General features: G+C 34.1%; 1 protein-coding gene across 2 annotated transcripts in view; it reads right to left on the reverse strand.

The window, feature by feature from the left end:
* Positions 1-8,462: 8,462 nt before the first annotated feature.
* Positions 8,463-13,819, reverse strand: part of LOC129253711 (cytochrome c1, heme protein, mitochondrial-like) — a 35,902-nt gene continuing 30,545 nt past the window's right edge. For both annotated transcript variants that reach the window (XM_064095554.1, XM_054892126.2), the window contains 2 exons: positions 12,485-12,585; positions 8,463-9,381 (listed from right to left, as the gene is read on the reverse strand). In XM_064095554.1, the coding sequence (XP_063951624.1) occupies positions 9,277-9,381; positions 12,485-12,585 (206 nt within the window). In that variant the 3' untranslated portion in view covers positions 8,463-9,276. The remainder of the gene's footprint in view (positions 9,382-12,484; positions 12,586-13,819) is intronic.

Here is a 13,819-nt window from a genome sequence, read left to right on the forward strand (position 1 = left end):
TTCTAGGTTGGTGTATTGAGCCTATGGGACTGTCAAATCGACTATTAAACTATGCTAATTCCACATGTTCAAGGAGGAATTAATCGTTGTATCACTTGACAATGAGGAGAAATTAGAATATTAACATGAAAATACAAAAGAAATAGTGAGTGGATGACATCATAGTCTCCTCATTTGCATTTCAGCCAGGATGTGCATATAACTGTTTTGTGAAATTAAGCGAAACTGTCATAACTTTCTTATTTTACATCCGATTTTGATGAATTTTTCCATGTTGTGCTTCCTTTAAGAAAAATAAATAATTTTAAAAAGTTGTAAATATTGGTAATCACTATACACATGAAGACTTCAAATTGGCATCATATGAGATGTCATAGTGATGGAAGACAAGGACTATTATTCCATGTACTCAAATACATATAATGGCTAAAATGTAATTTTCCCCAAAAGTTTCATTGCAAATAATTTTTTTCTTTCATGAGGACATGAAACAATATACTACATGGGTTATATGTAGATTACCGACTCAGCGGAATGGGTATTTAGGAGAAAACCACATATCCGTGATAATTAAGTACATGGCCTATGGGAAAGTTGTCCTTGCCCCTTGTCATAATTTACTTACCCAGCTGCCAATTTGAAATTTACATAGTATTAGTGATCTCAATTTTAAAGTAGCTAAAACTTTCTTTTTGCTTGTCTGATTTCTTTCAAACTTTCACCATTCTGTACAATTTATTAATTCTCCTTCCCAACACACTATTTTATGGCCAAGGCTGGATTCTCCTTTAAGAGGTAAGCCTCGAGACTCACTGAGTGTGGATCGGGTTTATGTTTAGTTTATTGAATGTGTGCTATTTTCAGGGTGAAAAGCTGTCAATGGTGAAAAGAGAAAGAATTAGAGAATGATATAGATTGTTAATGTGGTGTGGGAAGGGGCTAGTTTCTATGTAAAGGTGCTAATATTAGTAGTGTCAAAACAAAGTTAAAATAACACATTTGAATCTGATATTTTTTCTTCCTGTGGTAAGGTTGTTTTGGTCTTTATATTATATTTCTGTAGATAATTTTTGGAGTTATACACAATGTGTAGGTTGTATTAACTCCCCAACCCCTTTTTTCATCATCTTAAATGGCTTACAGGTACATGTATATCAATGGTACTTGTAAATTAAGTTCAATCATGCAAATCATGTTGATTAATTCTTGTGATGAATTCCACTATTATGGCGTTTTCTAGCATCATATCCCAACTTTAGTTTGTAATGTTGGAGCTTGATTGCAAATTTCAGCGTAAAATAATGATAGGCATTTAAATAGCGCCATCTATCTAGAAATATATTCCGAGGAGCACAAGAAAACAAATAATGAGAGAGTTCGGATGAATGTCAAAGTGCCAATAACTAAATACTGTTAGAAAAAATATAAGACTTTAGTTTACATTTGAAAGTCTTCAGTGATGATATAATTCTTCAATTCAACGGCAAACTATTCCAGACAGAAGGTGCTGAGGCAGAGAAATCTCGCGCTCCAAATGATAAAAATAGTACTCTGTGAAGTAGGGTTCCTTGATTTTAAGATAATAATATATATGTATTTTACTTTATTTCATGAATTTAATTTTCTTATATCTTTTACCTGAAGAATATCTCATTCTAGGGATAGAAATCACTTCTAAAGCTTTATGTCTTTATTTTTAAAATGGGAGGGAATTGATATATCATAAACAAAGAATCTTATCAAACAAATTCTTTTTGTCAAAATTTATCATTATTGAATTGAATGACATTTGATGAAGATAGTTTGAATTTATTGTAATGGCAATATATTTTAGAGGTATACAGTGCGTATAAAAAAACCGGAACAGATTTGAAAAGTCTATAAAATTTTTGTTTCAAATTATGATCGTCTATATTTTGGTGTTAATAGGTGCTCTAAGGTCTTATCTTTGAAATGCAATAAAAAAAAAATTTGTTCATGCTTGAGCGAACACGGGACGTTTTTGTTAGGGGTTCAAAAAGAGGCTTGCGCCAGATTTGCAGAATATGAGTAATGTGATGATCAGACTTCTTGCTAATCAGGAGACTTCCTCTTCACCTTTTCATTATCTGTGCCACAATTTTCGAATTATGCTGTCAAATTTTATTTACAAATTTATTTATTTACTTGAATAATTTTGTTTTTTCATTTAAACTTCTCTTACCTTTTAATTTTCCTTCATAAGTAACTGAGAAAAGAAGATTTTTGGTCAACCCAAGCAAGAATATTTGCATTATTAATTGGGAAAACTTGTGATTATTCAAATCCTTTTATTATGTGAAACAAATTATGTTATGTACCTTTAAAAGACAATCTATTTTTCAAGGGGTCATTGATTCCTTGACCAAGTTTAATTATATGCTTGACAGGACAAACAGGAAGGGATTCATGTCTTTCAATGACAATGGTATATTGAGTCAATTTTGAAGGAGTTAGATATGGCAGATCGGGTAAAATGTATTAAAAAGTTGTGAGCGAGCGAAGTGAGCACGCAAATATTCCCACTTTTTTATTACAATATCAAATTTTGTGATAGATTTTGACATAATATTCAGAAAATAATATCATATTTTACTTTCTATCTTTCCTTTTATTTCCAGTCCACTTTTTGTTCTTGGTCATGATTTTTTTTAATTGAGGGGGGGGGGGGAAAGAAACAACAGAACCATTCAAGCAAATATTAGATCTGAAAATGAATTTTGACCGCATGGTTTGAAGATTATAGCAAAGATAATGAAAAGGTTAAGAGGAAGTCTGCTAATTAGCAAGAAGTCCGATCATCATATTTATAATTTTATGCCATTTTGGTGCAAGCCTCCTTTTTAACCCCAGACAAAAACATTATGTGTTCGCTCAAGCATGAACGAAACTAAATTTTTTTGATAGCATTTGAAAGACAAGACCTTAGAGCACCTATTAACACCAAAATATAGACATCATAATTTGAAACAAAATTTTTATAGACTTTTCAAATCTGTCCCGTTATTTTTTATACGTACTGTAGTGCCTATATTTTGTTTTAAGAGAGAGGAATGTAATGAGTAGAGAGAGATATTGAGAGATAGATGAAGCTGTACCCAACTTAAAGATAAGACATTTTATTTCGGATGTATGCTATTAAATGCCCTTGATATATTACATGTATGATGCAGTGTAAAGTATTAATGTTATTGAGCTTCTTTGTACATGTGAGTCCATATTTCTGTCATGTTGTAAACAATGGAATTTTATTAACATTGTTATTTTCTCCCATTTTCTGTTTTGTGGCTGTTTGATATCGAATAAAATATTTCTGGAGCAGAAATAGACGATTGTGTCTTCATTTTTGTGCATAGTTCATGTATATTATATAAAACAAGTGGAACGTCTGTCATGCCTGCATTATGCGATTCAATTTGGCAACAGTGCAGACTTCGAAAACAGCTATTGAATAATTTTTTTTTATTCACAATAGAAAACACTTGTATAATACAGTACTATGTTCATTGGCCCAACATGACCTCTGACCATAATCATGTGACCTAAAATGTGCAAAACATACGTGATAACCCTTATGTCGATGTTTCATGAACTACATGTGTAGATCCATTAACTGTCTTCTGTCTAAGTTATGATGCCAATTCAACAAATACCCCCAACACGACCAAAGGATATTCAGGGATACATGGTAACTCTTATGTCCAAGTTTCAGGAACTAGTTCCATAAACTTAAAGTTATCACAATTCCACAATACCCCCAACACAATCTAAGTTCATTGACCCTTAATGACCTTTGACCTTGGTCATGTGACCTGAAACTCATAAAGGATGTTCAGCGATACTTTATTAATCTTATGTCCTAGTTACATGAACCAGTTCCATAAACATTCAAATTTATGATGGAAATCAACAAATACCTCCAATAAGGCAAAGATCATTGACCCTAAATGACCTTGGTCATCTGACCTGAAACTCGTAAAGGATGTCCAAGTTTCATGAACTAGCTTATGATGACATTTCAAAAACTTAACCTTGGTTAAGATTTCAATGTTGACTACGCCGCTGCTATCAGAAAAGCGGCGCCTGTAGTCTCGCTCTGCTATGCAGGCGAGACAAAAAGACATAAAAATACAATAAAAAGCAAAAGAAATTGCCCATTGATATCTTCCAATAAGGCAATATACTATCCAGATTAGTATTATTCTTAATTTCCATTTCAAATAAGTGGGGGGGGGGGGGCAGATTAACTCTACAGATATATAAACTCCTCAGAAAAAGTTTGGAAATCTGACTTTGATCGATAATCTCTCCTCGGTTTTGGTGAATAGTAATGTGTGATTGATACCAAAGAATAGATCGTTCAATTTTCTTTAAAATGATACCCTACATGATATGATTATGGTGCAGTGCCTTGAAATGTGGGACAAGGTCAAAATTCAAAAGTTGCAAAATGACACAATATTAAAAGTCGCTATTCTTTTTTTCTGTGGTGATGAGTTTCTCAGCAGTTTTGTTTGTTTTCATGCACCTTAGCATCAACATTAACATGGAATCGAACACACCTCTGCACAAGCAAACACATTACAAACAAAATAATAAACATGCATAGGTATTTCAAAACACGACTCAGGCCATTTCACAGAACCATCACTGCATAAACCACAACAAAAAAAGAAGCAGGGGCTTGATTTGAAGGGATTTTCATTTCTAATGACACAGACAAAAGAATCATGTTCTTCATTGACTCTTCATGACCATTTCTGCTCGTTTCGTAGCTTATGCATTGTGTAAAATTAGGAGTTGGGAGAAATTAATGGCCAAACTCAGATTTCTAAACTTTTTTTTTGGAGGGGTTTAGCATTATAACTTCAGTTATTCCCCCAAATATGTGATTATACAGTGTTTTTATAAAAAGGTAACAGTAGTCCCAAGGTCAACATTATGAAGAATACATAATTCATTCTTGCAATTTCAATTCTGCATGACCAAAAAACTCGACAACTTTCATTTGACACCTTGCTTGGGTTCACAAAACTAAGTAGTCTAGGGTCACAGAGTCATGGTTCTTCAAAGGGGAAGGGTACTAAACCTACTTTTTCCCAATTTTTTGTTTTAAACCAACTTTGTTTTAAGGTTTCGGTTTACCGGTACTCACATCTTTTCCCTGCAAATTTCAATGAAATGTTATCCCTTCTGCTAGCCTTTTTGCAAGTAAATGTTACATAACTGGTGTCTAGCTTTAATTTTGGTTGAGCACATCCTTGGTGACTTGCAGGCAAATGTTTGGCATTAGATGGATGTTCTTTGTCACAATCCTGCAATGTTTAGAGGAGCAATGCAAAACATTCAGCGTCGACAGGGAAGGCACTGAAAAAGCTGAAGGTGTTGATGCAAAAGGTAGAAATGAATGAAGTGTTCAACGGAAATTGAAGCTAGACAGTGGATATGTAAATCACAAAAAGTAAAGGAGGGTCACTGCTGCTGAAGAGTGGAGCATCCATGAGAAAAACATGTTATGTGTGCGTTTGTTTTTTTCAATTTTGCATTTCAAACAAATTTTTTATTGAATCAAATATCTTTGGGAATAACCTTAATAGTCCTTTGTCAATTACCATCACATCATGATTTCAAATTGAAGTTTAATTTTAAGGTTTATTAAAGTGTATATCTGCAAATGAATCTGTATTTGTATATTTTAATTAGATGTGGAAATTTGAACTTTGAAATTCCTTAACGGCCTTGATAAAAAAGCTCATGAAATATCCAAATCCGAAATGGAATCCCCAACCAGGGCCATAAGACTGCATCTAAAACTGGCTGAACCCAATCCCCAATAGGCCTACTATACAAAGGAAACTGGAATTCCATGTAATTTTCTACCATCAAAATTATAGATTTGCTTTATAAGATGTAAATCAATGAAAAGATACACTTTTCCTCTTTCATTTCAGGTCCATCTCAATGTTCATAATGCATGCATGACTGAGTTAAAAACAATGGAAAGTGGTGCTAACAAACTTCTATTTGCACGAGCAAATTACAAATTTGAGTGAGTTTTTCTGGCTTCTACTGCTATTTATTCAAAAAAGAAGTTCATAACTTTGATATTCATTTTTTCATCTTTCATGTTATACCTCGTGCATAAAATATGATCGACCCATTGTTGAGAAAAAGTTGCATGAAAACATGCTTGATTTCCACCCATTGGACAGATCTTTGAAAAACGTGCATTTCCAACAAAGCGGCAGACAATGGGCTACCTGTGAATGCACGGTGAGTGTGCTTATATGGTTGGCTTGAAATGATGGGACGAGGCAGTGGAATGTTAAATAGGGGGGGGGGGAGGTGACCCACTTAAAGCAAAAGAAGAAAATGGTTTTCTCCCCTTCAATTGTAACACGAGTGTCGCTAAGGCGAGCACATAATACGCCCGTCTGTAATGAGGAAAAATTTAGCTATTGGTCAAGCAAGAAAAGTGGAAGATGGCGACTTCACCTTTAACCTTCTGACCTCAAAATCAATAGAATTGCTAGGATCTATGCTAGTATCATACAAACCAAACTATATGAGCCTAGGTTAAGTTCAACTAAAGTTATCGCATTAACAAGAACTTCAGAAGTGTAAGATGAAAACATGTCACTATGATCTTGACCTTAAAATAAAAAGGCTTCCTGGGATTCATGCTAGTATCATACACACCACCAAATTATATGAGCCTAGGTTAAGTTAAATTGAAGTTATCATGTTTACAAGGACTGCAGAAGGGTAAGATGAAAATGTGTCACTGTGACTTTGACCTCAAAATCAATAGGCTTTCCATGCTTGTATCATACACACCAAATGATATGAGCCTAGGTTAAGTTAAATCGAAGTTATCACGTTTACAAGGAAAAGTTAACGAACGGACAGACAGACAGACGGACACCAAGCGTGATAATATAACACGTCCCGTCGAGAGGGGCGTACAAGTGATGTACCCCCTTTCTGCTGCGCCACGCCAAACATAATCTGCCGCCTCTGTGACTGAGAGAAGTTTGAGATAACAATTATCAAAATAATTACCATTGTAATATTGAATTCTCATAGCCATAGACTCCAGTCCGGAACAATAAAGGGCTTTCCTTCCCTGGCCTGAACAGCATTCACCGTTAGCCTATTGCTGCTGCTTATTTGGGGAAAATGAAGTGGTTGTTTTTCAGCGATCTGTCGAATTGGTAGAAATCCATCATATTTTCATGCAACTTTTTCCCAACCCTGCGAAATTCATATTTTAAGGTCTCATATGGAAGAGGAAAAAATGGATATTCAAGTTATACAATTTGTTTTCAAAAGAGATAGCAGTAAAAGGCAGCAAAAGTCACTCAAAATCATTATTTGCTCGTGCAAATTGAAATTTGATACCACTTTTCATTGTTCTAACTCAGTCATGCATGCATAATGATGGTTGAGATTGGTCTCAAATGAAAGATGAGAAGTATATCTTTCCATTCATGTACTTTTATTTTATGGCCATTTAAATTTATGGTCATGATAGGAAAAATTTATACTGAATCTTGGTTTCCTTTTTTCAGAGATAGATTTCACAATTATTAAATATAATTTACTATTTTGTCCATTATTACAGGGCTCTCTCGAAAAGCAGTTTTTATGTACTGAAGAGACCACCCTGTCTAAAGAAAACAGAAATAAATAATAAATAATAATTTGAATTTGATGCTCATGGCAAGATTGGAAGCTCTCTCTGATTTGAAACCAACAGCTTAGCAAATCGTTCACACATGACAAATTACAAACAATAAATACTGAGGCATGTCAGAAACGATTTGCGCAGAAATTCATGTGTGAATCTGAATCCTTTCATATTTCAGGGATTAGTGAGAGAATCTTAAAAAGAATACAAAAGAAATGCTGATCAGCCAATAGTCGAATAAGCACGTTCGTTGTATCACGACCCAATCTTGTCCATTTTTTCTATGCAACCTGGTTTTGACATTAAAATGTCAAACTCGTTTTGCTCATTAATGCGTTAAGTATTCGTCACATATCAGGTATCAAAATAAAGAGGAATAATTGATATATATGATTATGTAAACTAGATACATTGTATCATAATTCATTTGCTTTTGAAGAAAAAGATGTGGGATTCCCGGTTTCCTTTTTTCTGGGACACACTGTATAGTATTTGTGCGAAAATGAGAATATCCTTGTTTAGGGTATAGTAATCAACGATTATAAGAATATACCTTCAACAAGGATATTCCTAGTCAGAGTAAATTTTTTTATTATGTATGGATTAAGATTTCGTCTCTTTTTTCTGTTCATTTTACTTCTTTCCTCTCTACCTTTCCCTCCTCTTTTCTCTTTCTCTCAAAAAAAAATATAGAAAAGAAAAAAAAAACTGATGTTGAAACAACCTCAAAACTCAAAAGAAAAACAAAGTGAGATTTCAAGTTAACACACTTTTCTTTGTTGTTGGACATACCTCAACAACTCAACAATATTTCAAATATAGGTGCAAATTTCTTACAATAATCAAAGTAAATGAATAAATCTATGGACAGTAGAAATACATCACCCTCTTGCTCAGCAGTTCCACAGAGATCCAGAAATTCGGCATATTAATCAGGAACACTTAAATAAATTCTTATTTACAGTGCCAAAGATAGTGCACAAAGATAAAAACTGATTGGATGACACATAATCATTAGTATTATCAGGGTGATTAAAGATGAAATGCTGGACAAATTTTCAGTACGGCTTTACAGTTAAATGAGGACTGCGTCAATTATAGGAAAAGACATTGCAGAATTTTTATGTAAAAATGATTTCATCGTGATTGAGCATCAGTTCAGTCATCAGCTCCTATATTTACTGACATCTATCTGGATTTAAAGAAAATGAACCAATGTCTTACACCACTGTCTTTTTGTAAAAATTTGCAAATGTGTCATAAATGTTTGATGAATGCAACTTTTTAGACATTTCAAGCCCTGAAAAGCATTTCCCTGAAGAAAAAAAAGTGTGTTCATGACATCTTCAAGATATCTATGTTCCATTGACTAATGTAGATAACAGTAATCAAATTCCATCTCCTGGGTATCCAATCTATCATTTTTCTACATTTGATGAATGACAGCATGACTAGTGGTGAAGTATTTGATACCAAAGAGAATATTACTAGTCATATACACAGTGAGGTCAGATGTTTGATGGGATGACTTCATACTAGGATTTATTAGGTGATATTAGATAGTGGAATTATGCTGTTGGACGATACGCTAGCTTGCGAGACTTGAGAACAGACCACTTATGCCTCTTAGTGTAGTAGGTAACTCCCAGAAGCAAACTCAGAATCATCAAGGCCTACAAGGGATCAAAAAGATTTTTTTTTAAGAAAAGGTATCAGAATTGTAAAAAAACATGCACATACTATAAAACTAAGAAATGTTTAAAAACAAACATTTAGAATTTTTGAAAGTTTAATCTTCAACAACTTGGTTAGTAGATTTTTAGAGTGTGAATATGTGATAACAAAAGTCACTATATTTAACAGCTGTAAGAATTACAGGCTGAAAATGTAATACAAATGTGATCGAAAATAATGAAGTCTGAATTTTAACCTTTAGCTTTATTTTGTGAAAACAGTTATATACATGCCATCATGAATATGCAATAGATGGGTTAATAATGTCATGCCCCAACTTTGCTTTTTTTTTAATTTTATGAAATCATAAATATTTCGTGTGTAAAAAGAAAAAATCTCCCTTGTAAAAAAATGAATTTTAGCAAATGATTAACTTACAGTTTCACAGTATAAAAGTGCTTAATCTATTCTTAGAAAAATAGTGAACATGGCTTCATCAGCTTGCTTATTGCACAATCTGAAGACTAATTCACAAGAATAATCCAAAACTTTGAAATGTCATGACTTTTTCATTCATCATCCAATTTCAATGAAATTTTCAGTGTTTCGTTTGTCTGATTGAACTCTATTTGTTCAAAAGCATAATTTTCAGCATGGACCCTTTTCCCCTATATAACCTGCCATTTTGAATTGCATACCCAGGGGTGGGGGGGGGGGGGGACTTGTTATGTTACAAAAATGCTTCATTTGTCTAAATGCATTATCTTTAAAATACCTATAAAATGTACTCTCTACTCATTAATAATGGCAGTACCAAATTTTTAATGTACAGCATGTCCCCAAAAATGTCTGTCATACCGATGAATAAATCTAAATTAAAGTATTATTCTCAATTAAATGTGCAGAACTAGAGAGTTCATTTCATATTTATAACTTCTCTGAAAATTTCATTTCCCAACAAATTTCATTGGTCTTGGTTCAGCAGTTTTAGATACACATTTTGTTCAGTAACAGTGGTGAATGTCTGCCCATGAAGTTTGATTGATAGTATCATTACACCAACCTGAAATAAAATATGAATGAATACAGTAAGCTGGACAATGAAGGACAAACCACAAGTGTATCACACTTTGCTAAAATATTAACAGTTGAAAATCACTATGTTTTATAAAATTCAAATTGATTTGACCCCAGAAACTTAATACTATCAAATAGAAATGAAACCAAGAATGCAGTTGTTGAAATATAAGTGAAACATTGTATCACGCATGATAGGCATGCCTATTGTCTTCATCGGTGTACATTTCCTATTATAGCAAACTTGGAAATGACTGTCAAGCACATTTCTTGCCTTTCTGAACATGCTCAAGATTGTGAATTGATTCTCCTGGTTAGAACATAGAGAATTCCTTGGTCAGATTCTGAATAATAAAAACAGGTTGATTTGCTAGACAGTGCAGAACATACAGCACTTGGAACGGGCTGAAAAGAACCACTCTTACATAGTAGATTAAATAGATCAAAACCACTGAAGCGAGACCAATTAATTTTTTAGTTAAAATATCAAAATAGCTTTCTAGTTCTGCACATTTAATTGTAAATGATAAATAATTTCAAAATCAAATCAGCTTGATGTTTGTGTGTTATTGAATGGAAATTGCCAGTGGCACTATTTCAATCATAAATGACAAGATTGCTTTTTATTAAGTAAAAGACATCCTGACATCACACACCAGTATTGACTGTGCATCAAGTGATATGAAACCTTCACTTCTGGACAACCCTAACAAAGCAATACATAAACACACAAAAAGTCTGAGTCATGACCAATTACTATGCTTCGGGCCGGCTTCAGGCCAGAACCGCAGTGTAATTGGGTTCAATGGACACCTTTCTTTGTAATAATTCTTCCAGAATAAACCCTGAATAGAATGGGCTATTTTGATGACTAAAGGCCACCGCACACCTTACGACCCGACTGGTCTACGACTGGCTTGCGACTGAGTGAGGGGAGATGTGACGTCACAGCTCTTGACAGCTTGATAGTCGCAGACCGGTCAGAGACAAGTCGCAATGAAAATCAGAAGGATTGACATGTCGAATCCTTATGACTGGATCGCAAGCTCAATCCAACTTCCAGCCAATCAGAAAGCAGAGTTGTACGACGCGTATATGATAAACAACGCGCATACGCAGTAGTAAGCACATTTTCTCAGTTGTTATGGCAAAAAGCAAAAAGCGCATGCGTGAGTCGCAGACAGCGTGGTAGTCGGATCACAAGGTGTGCGCTGTCGAGGCTTATGACCACCTTGCGATTCATCTCCCCTCACTCAGTCGCAGACCAGTCGGGTCGTAAGGTGTGCGGTGGCCTTAAGAAGCTCCCTATGATCTCGGCTGTTGATCACGCAATCGCGACAAAAATTGGCTCGAGCGTTACCCATGGCAGAATCTACAAATTTTTAAGATTCAATTCTGCGAAAAATGTCAATGCTAATCAATTATGCTAATTTATGTGTAAAATGAAAATTTTACTCTATTCTAATAATATAAATAATGCCCCTAAAATGCTAATTTTTTAATCAGACTCTTTATAGGAAACTGATCAAATAGACTTTAAAAAATTTCAACACCACATTTATTTTCTTATGTATTTTGTTTTCAAAATTTCAAATGTATGTCCTTGTTTTCTGACTTTTTTGTTTTTTACTGTTTTTTTCAATGGACATTGTTGGGGACTTTAGTTTGACCATAATTCAGATGACATTAATTGATTTTAATCCGTAAATGGAAAAATAATACATTTATGAATTTTGGCTAAAAACACTATTTGCATTGGGTTTGTACACAAATTCACGTTTATCAGCAATTTTGGGTCGGCATGCACTTACGACATGTTGCATAATTTTGAAACAGCATACCCGGGGTCACAACTTTGGTCTCAAAAGTTGCTTTACTTGAAAGTAAATAGTCAGTGAGCGACGTGATCAAAAAAAATTTGTGGGGTGGATTTATCGCAAAAAATGTTGAGGGGGGCTAAAGCAGCCCGCCCCAAGTCCTTTTAAGGTTAAGGAAATAACCAGTATTAAAGATATGAGGATTTACCTTCAGACCCATTCTCTTGCGTTCATCATGTTCTGGTTCAGATGCCCAACGAAGGAAGGTACTCACATCTTTAGCAATCTGTCCCATTGTGGCTGGAGTGCCTGTATAAGAGTGAAGTTGAATTCAATAAAATTCTAGATAATTCATGAGCATTTATCTGAAATATTATGGATCAATGTTGGATAGCAGATAATCTTATGTTAATATCGTTGTATATTTTCTGTATTATGAATGTGTCCTTTCAATACAAATACAATACTCTCAATACTATGGCTTAATTATAATGGGTTCTTATTTTACCCCTGACCACCTTCAAATTTTTTGACAAATATATGATTGTTGAATATGCGATCACGTGATATTCAGAGCTACAAGAGCAAGGAAGAAAACAAACTTTTTCAGAGGGGGCATTTTTTCCATTAAGAATATTCCGTGAAAACAAATATACATTTTGGGGGGTAAAATTGGAAGAATACCTTATCATTCTATCACTCAAGAGACAAAATCTGTTGTTTTAAATCAAACCTAAGCTTTCAATTTATGTTTATTAAGCTTGAGATTTATAACTTAAAGATAAATGAAAGTAGTTGCAGTAAACACTGATTTCAATAGAGAGTCTGTAAAACCAGGCTTAATTGTCATTATATCATCAAGGATCTAGATCTGGTACAGTTACATAAACTGAACTTTGTGAAATCTTGAAATCTACGCTGAAAAATGTTCACACTGAAGATCACCAACACAGATAAGTGCACGTGGGACAGTGTATTATTATTGCTTTGAATTTCGGCCCGACACTTGACCCAAATCCTGTGCTTATTTGCTAATTTCTCAGCAATTATACAATTTCTTCCAGAATCATTTGGCACATATTTTTTTTTTTATACAAACGGACACTTTGGTGGTCATTTTATTGGATTCTGTACGTACTCATTTTGAAATCGTTACCACAACTGGCATTTATCTTTAAGTCCCACGTGTATAATTTCCTTTACGCTAATTCACAGCTGACCAGGCAACAGGTATTGCAGATGGATCCAGCTACACAACATGGTGCTCGCAAATCTTTTTTTAGAATGGGGAATTTTAAAAATCTCATTGTTTTGTAAGAAGAATTTCTTGTATCAAGACGTAAGTGTAAATGTCAAATAGTAAAATCTTATTTCATGTAAACTTTAAAATTTGACATGAAATTACCCTTGACATTACCATGTGACCTCTGACTGCATGATATAATAATACGTAACTCTATGCAGGCCCGGTGTGAAAGTCCTTTAAACTTGTGCGTCAACACCACTAGGACCCTAATAAAAAGACTCTAGATGTAAAATATTC

This window comes from Lytechinus pictus, chromosome 2 (genome assembly GCF_037042905.1).
Source record: "Lytechinus pictus isolate F3 Inbred chromosome 2, Lp3.0, whole genome shotgun sequence".
Lineage (NCBI taxonomy): Eukaryota > Metazoa > Echinodermata > Echinoidea > Temnopleuroida > Toxopneustidae > Lytechinus > Lytechinus pictus.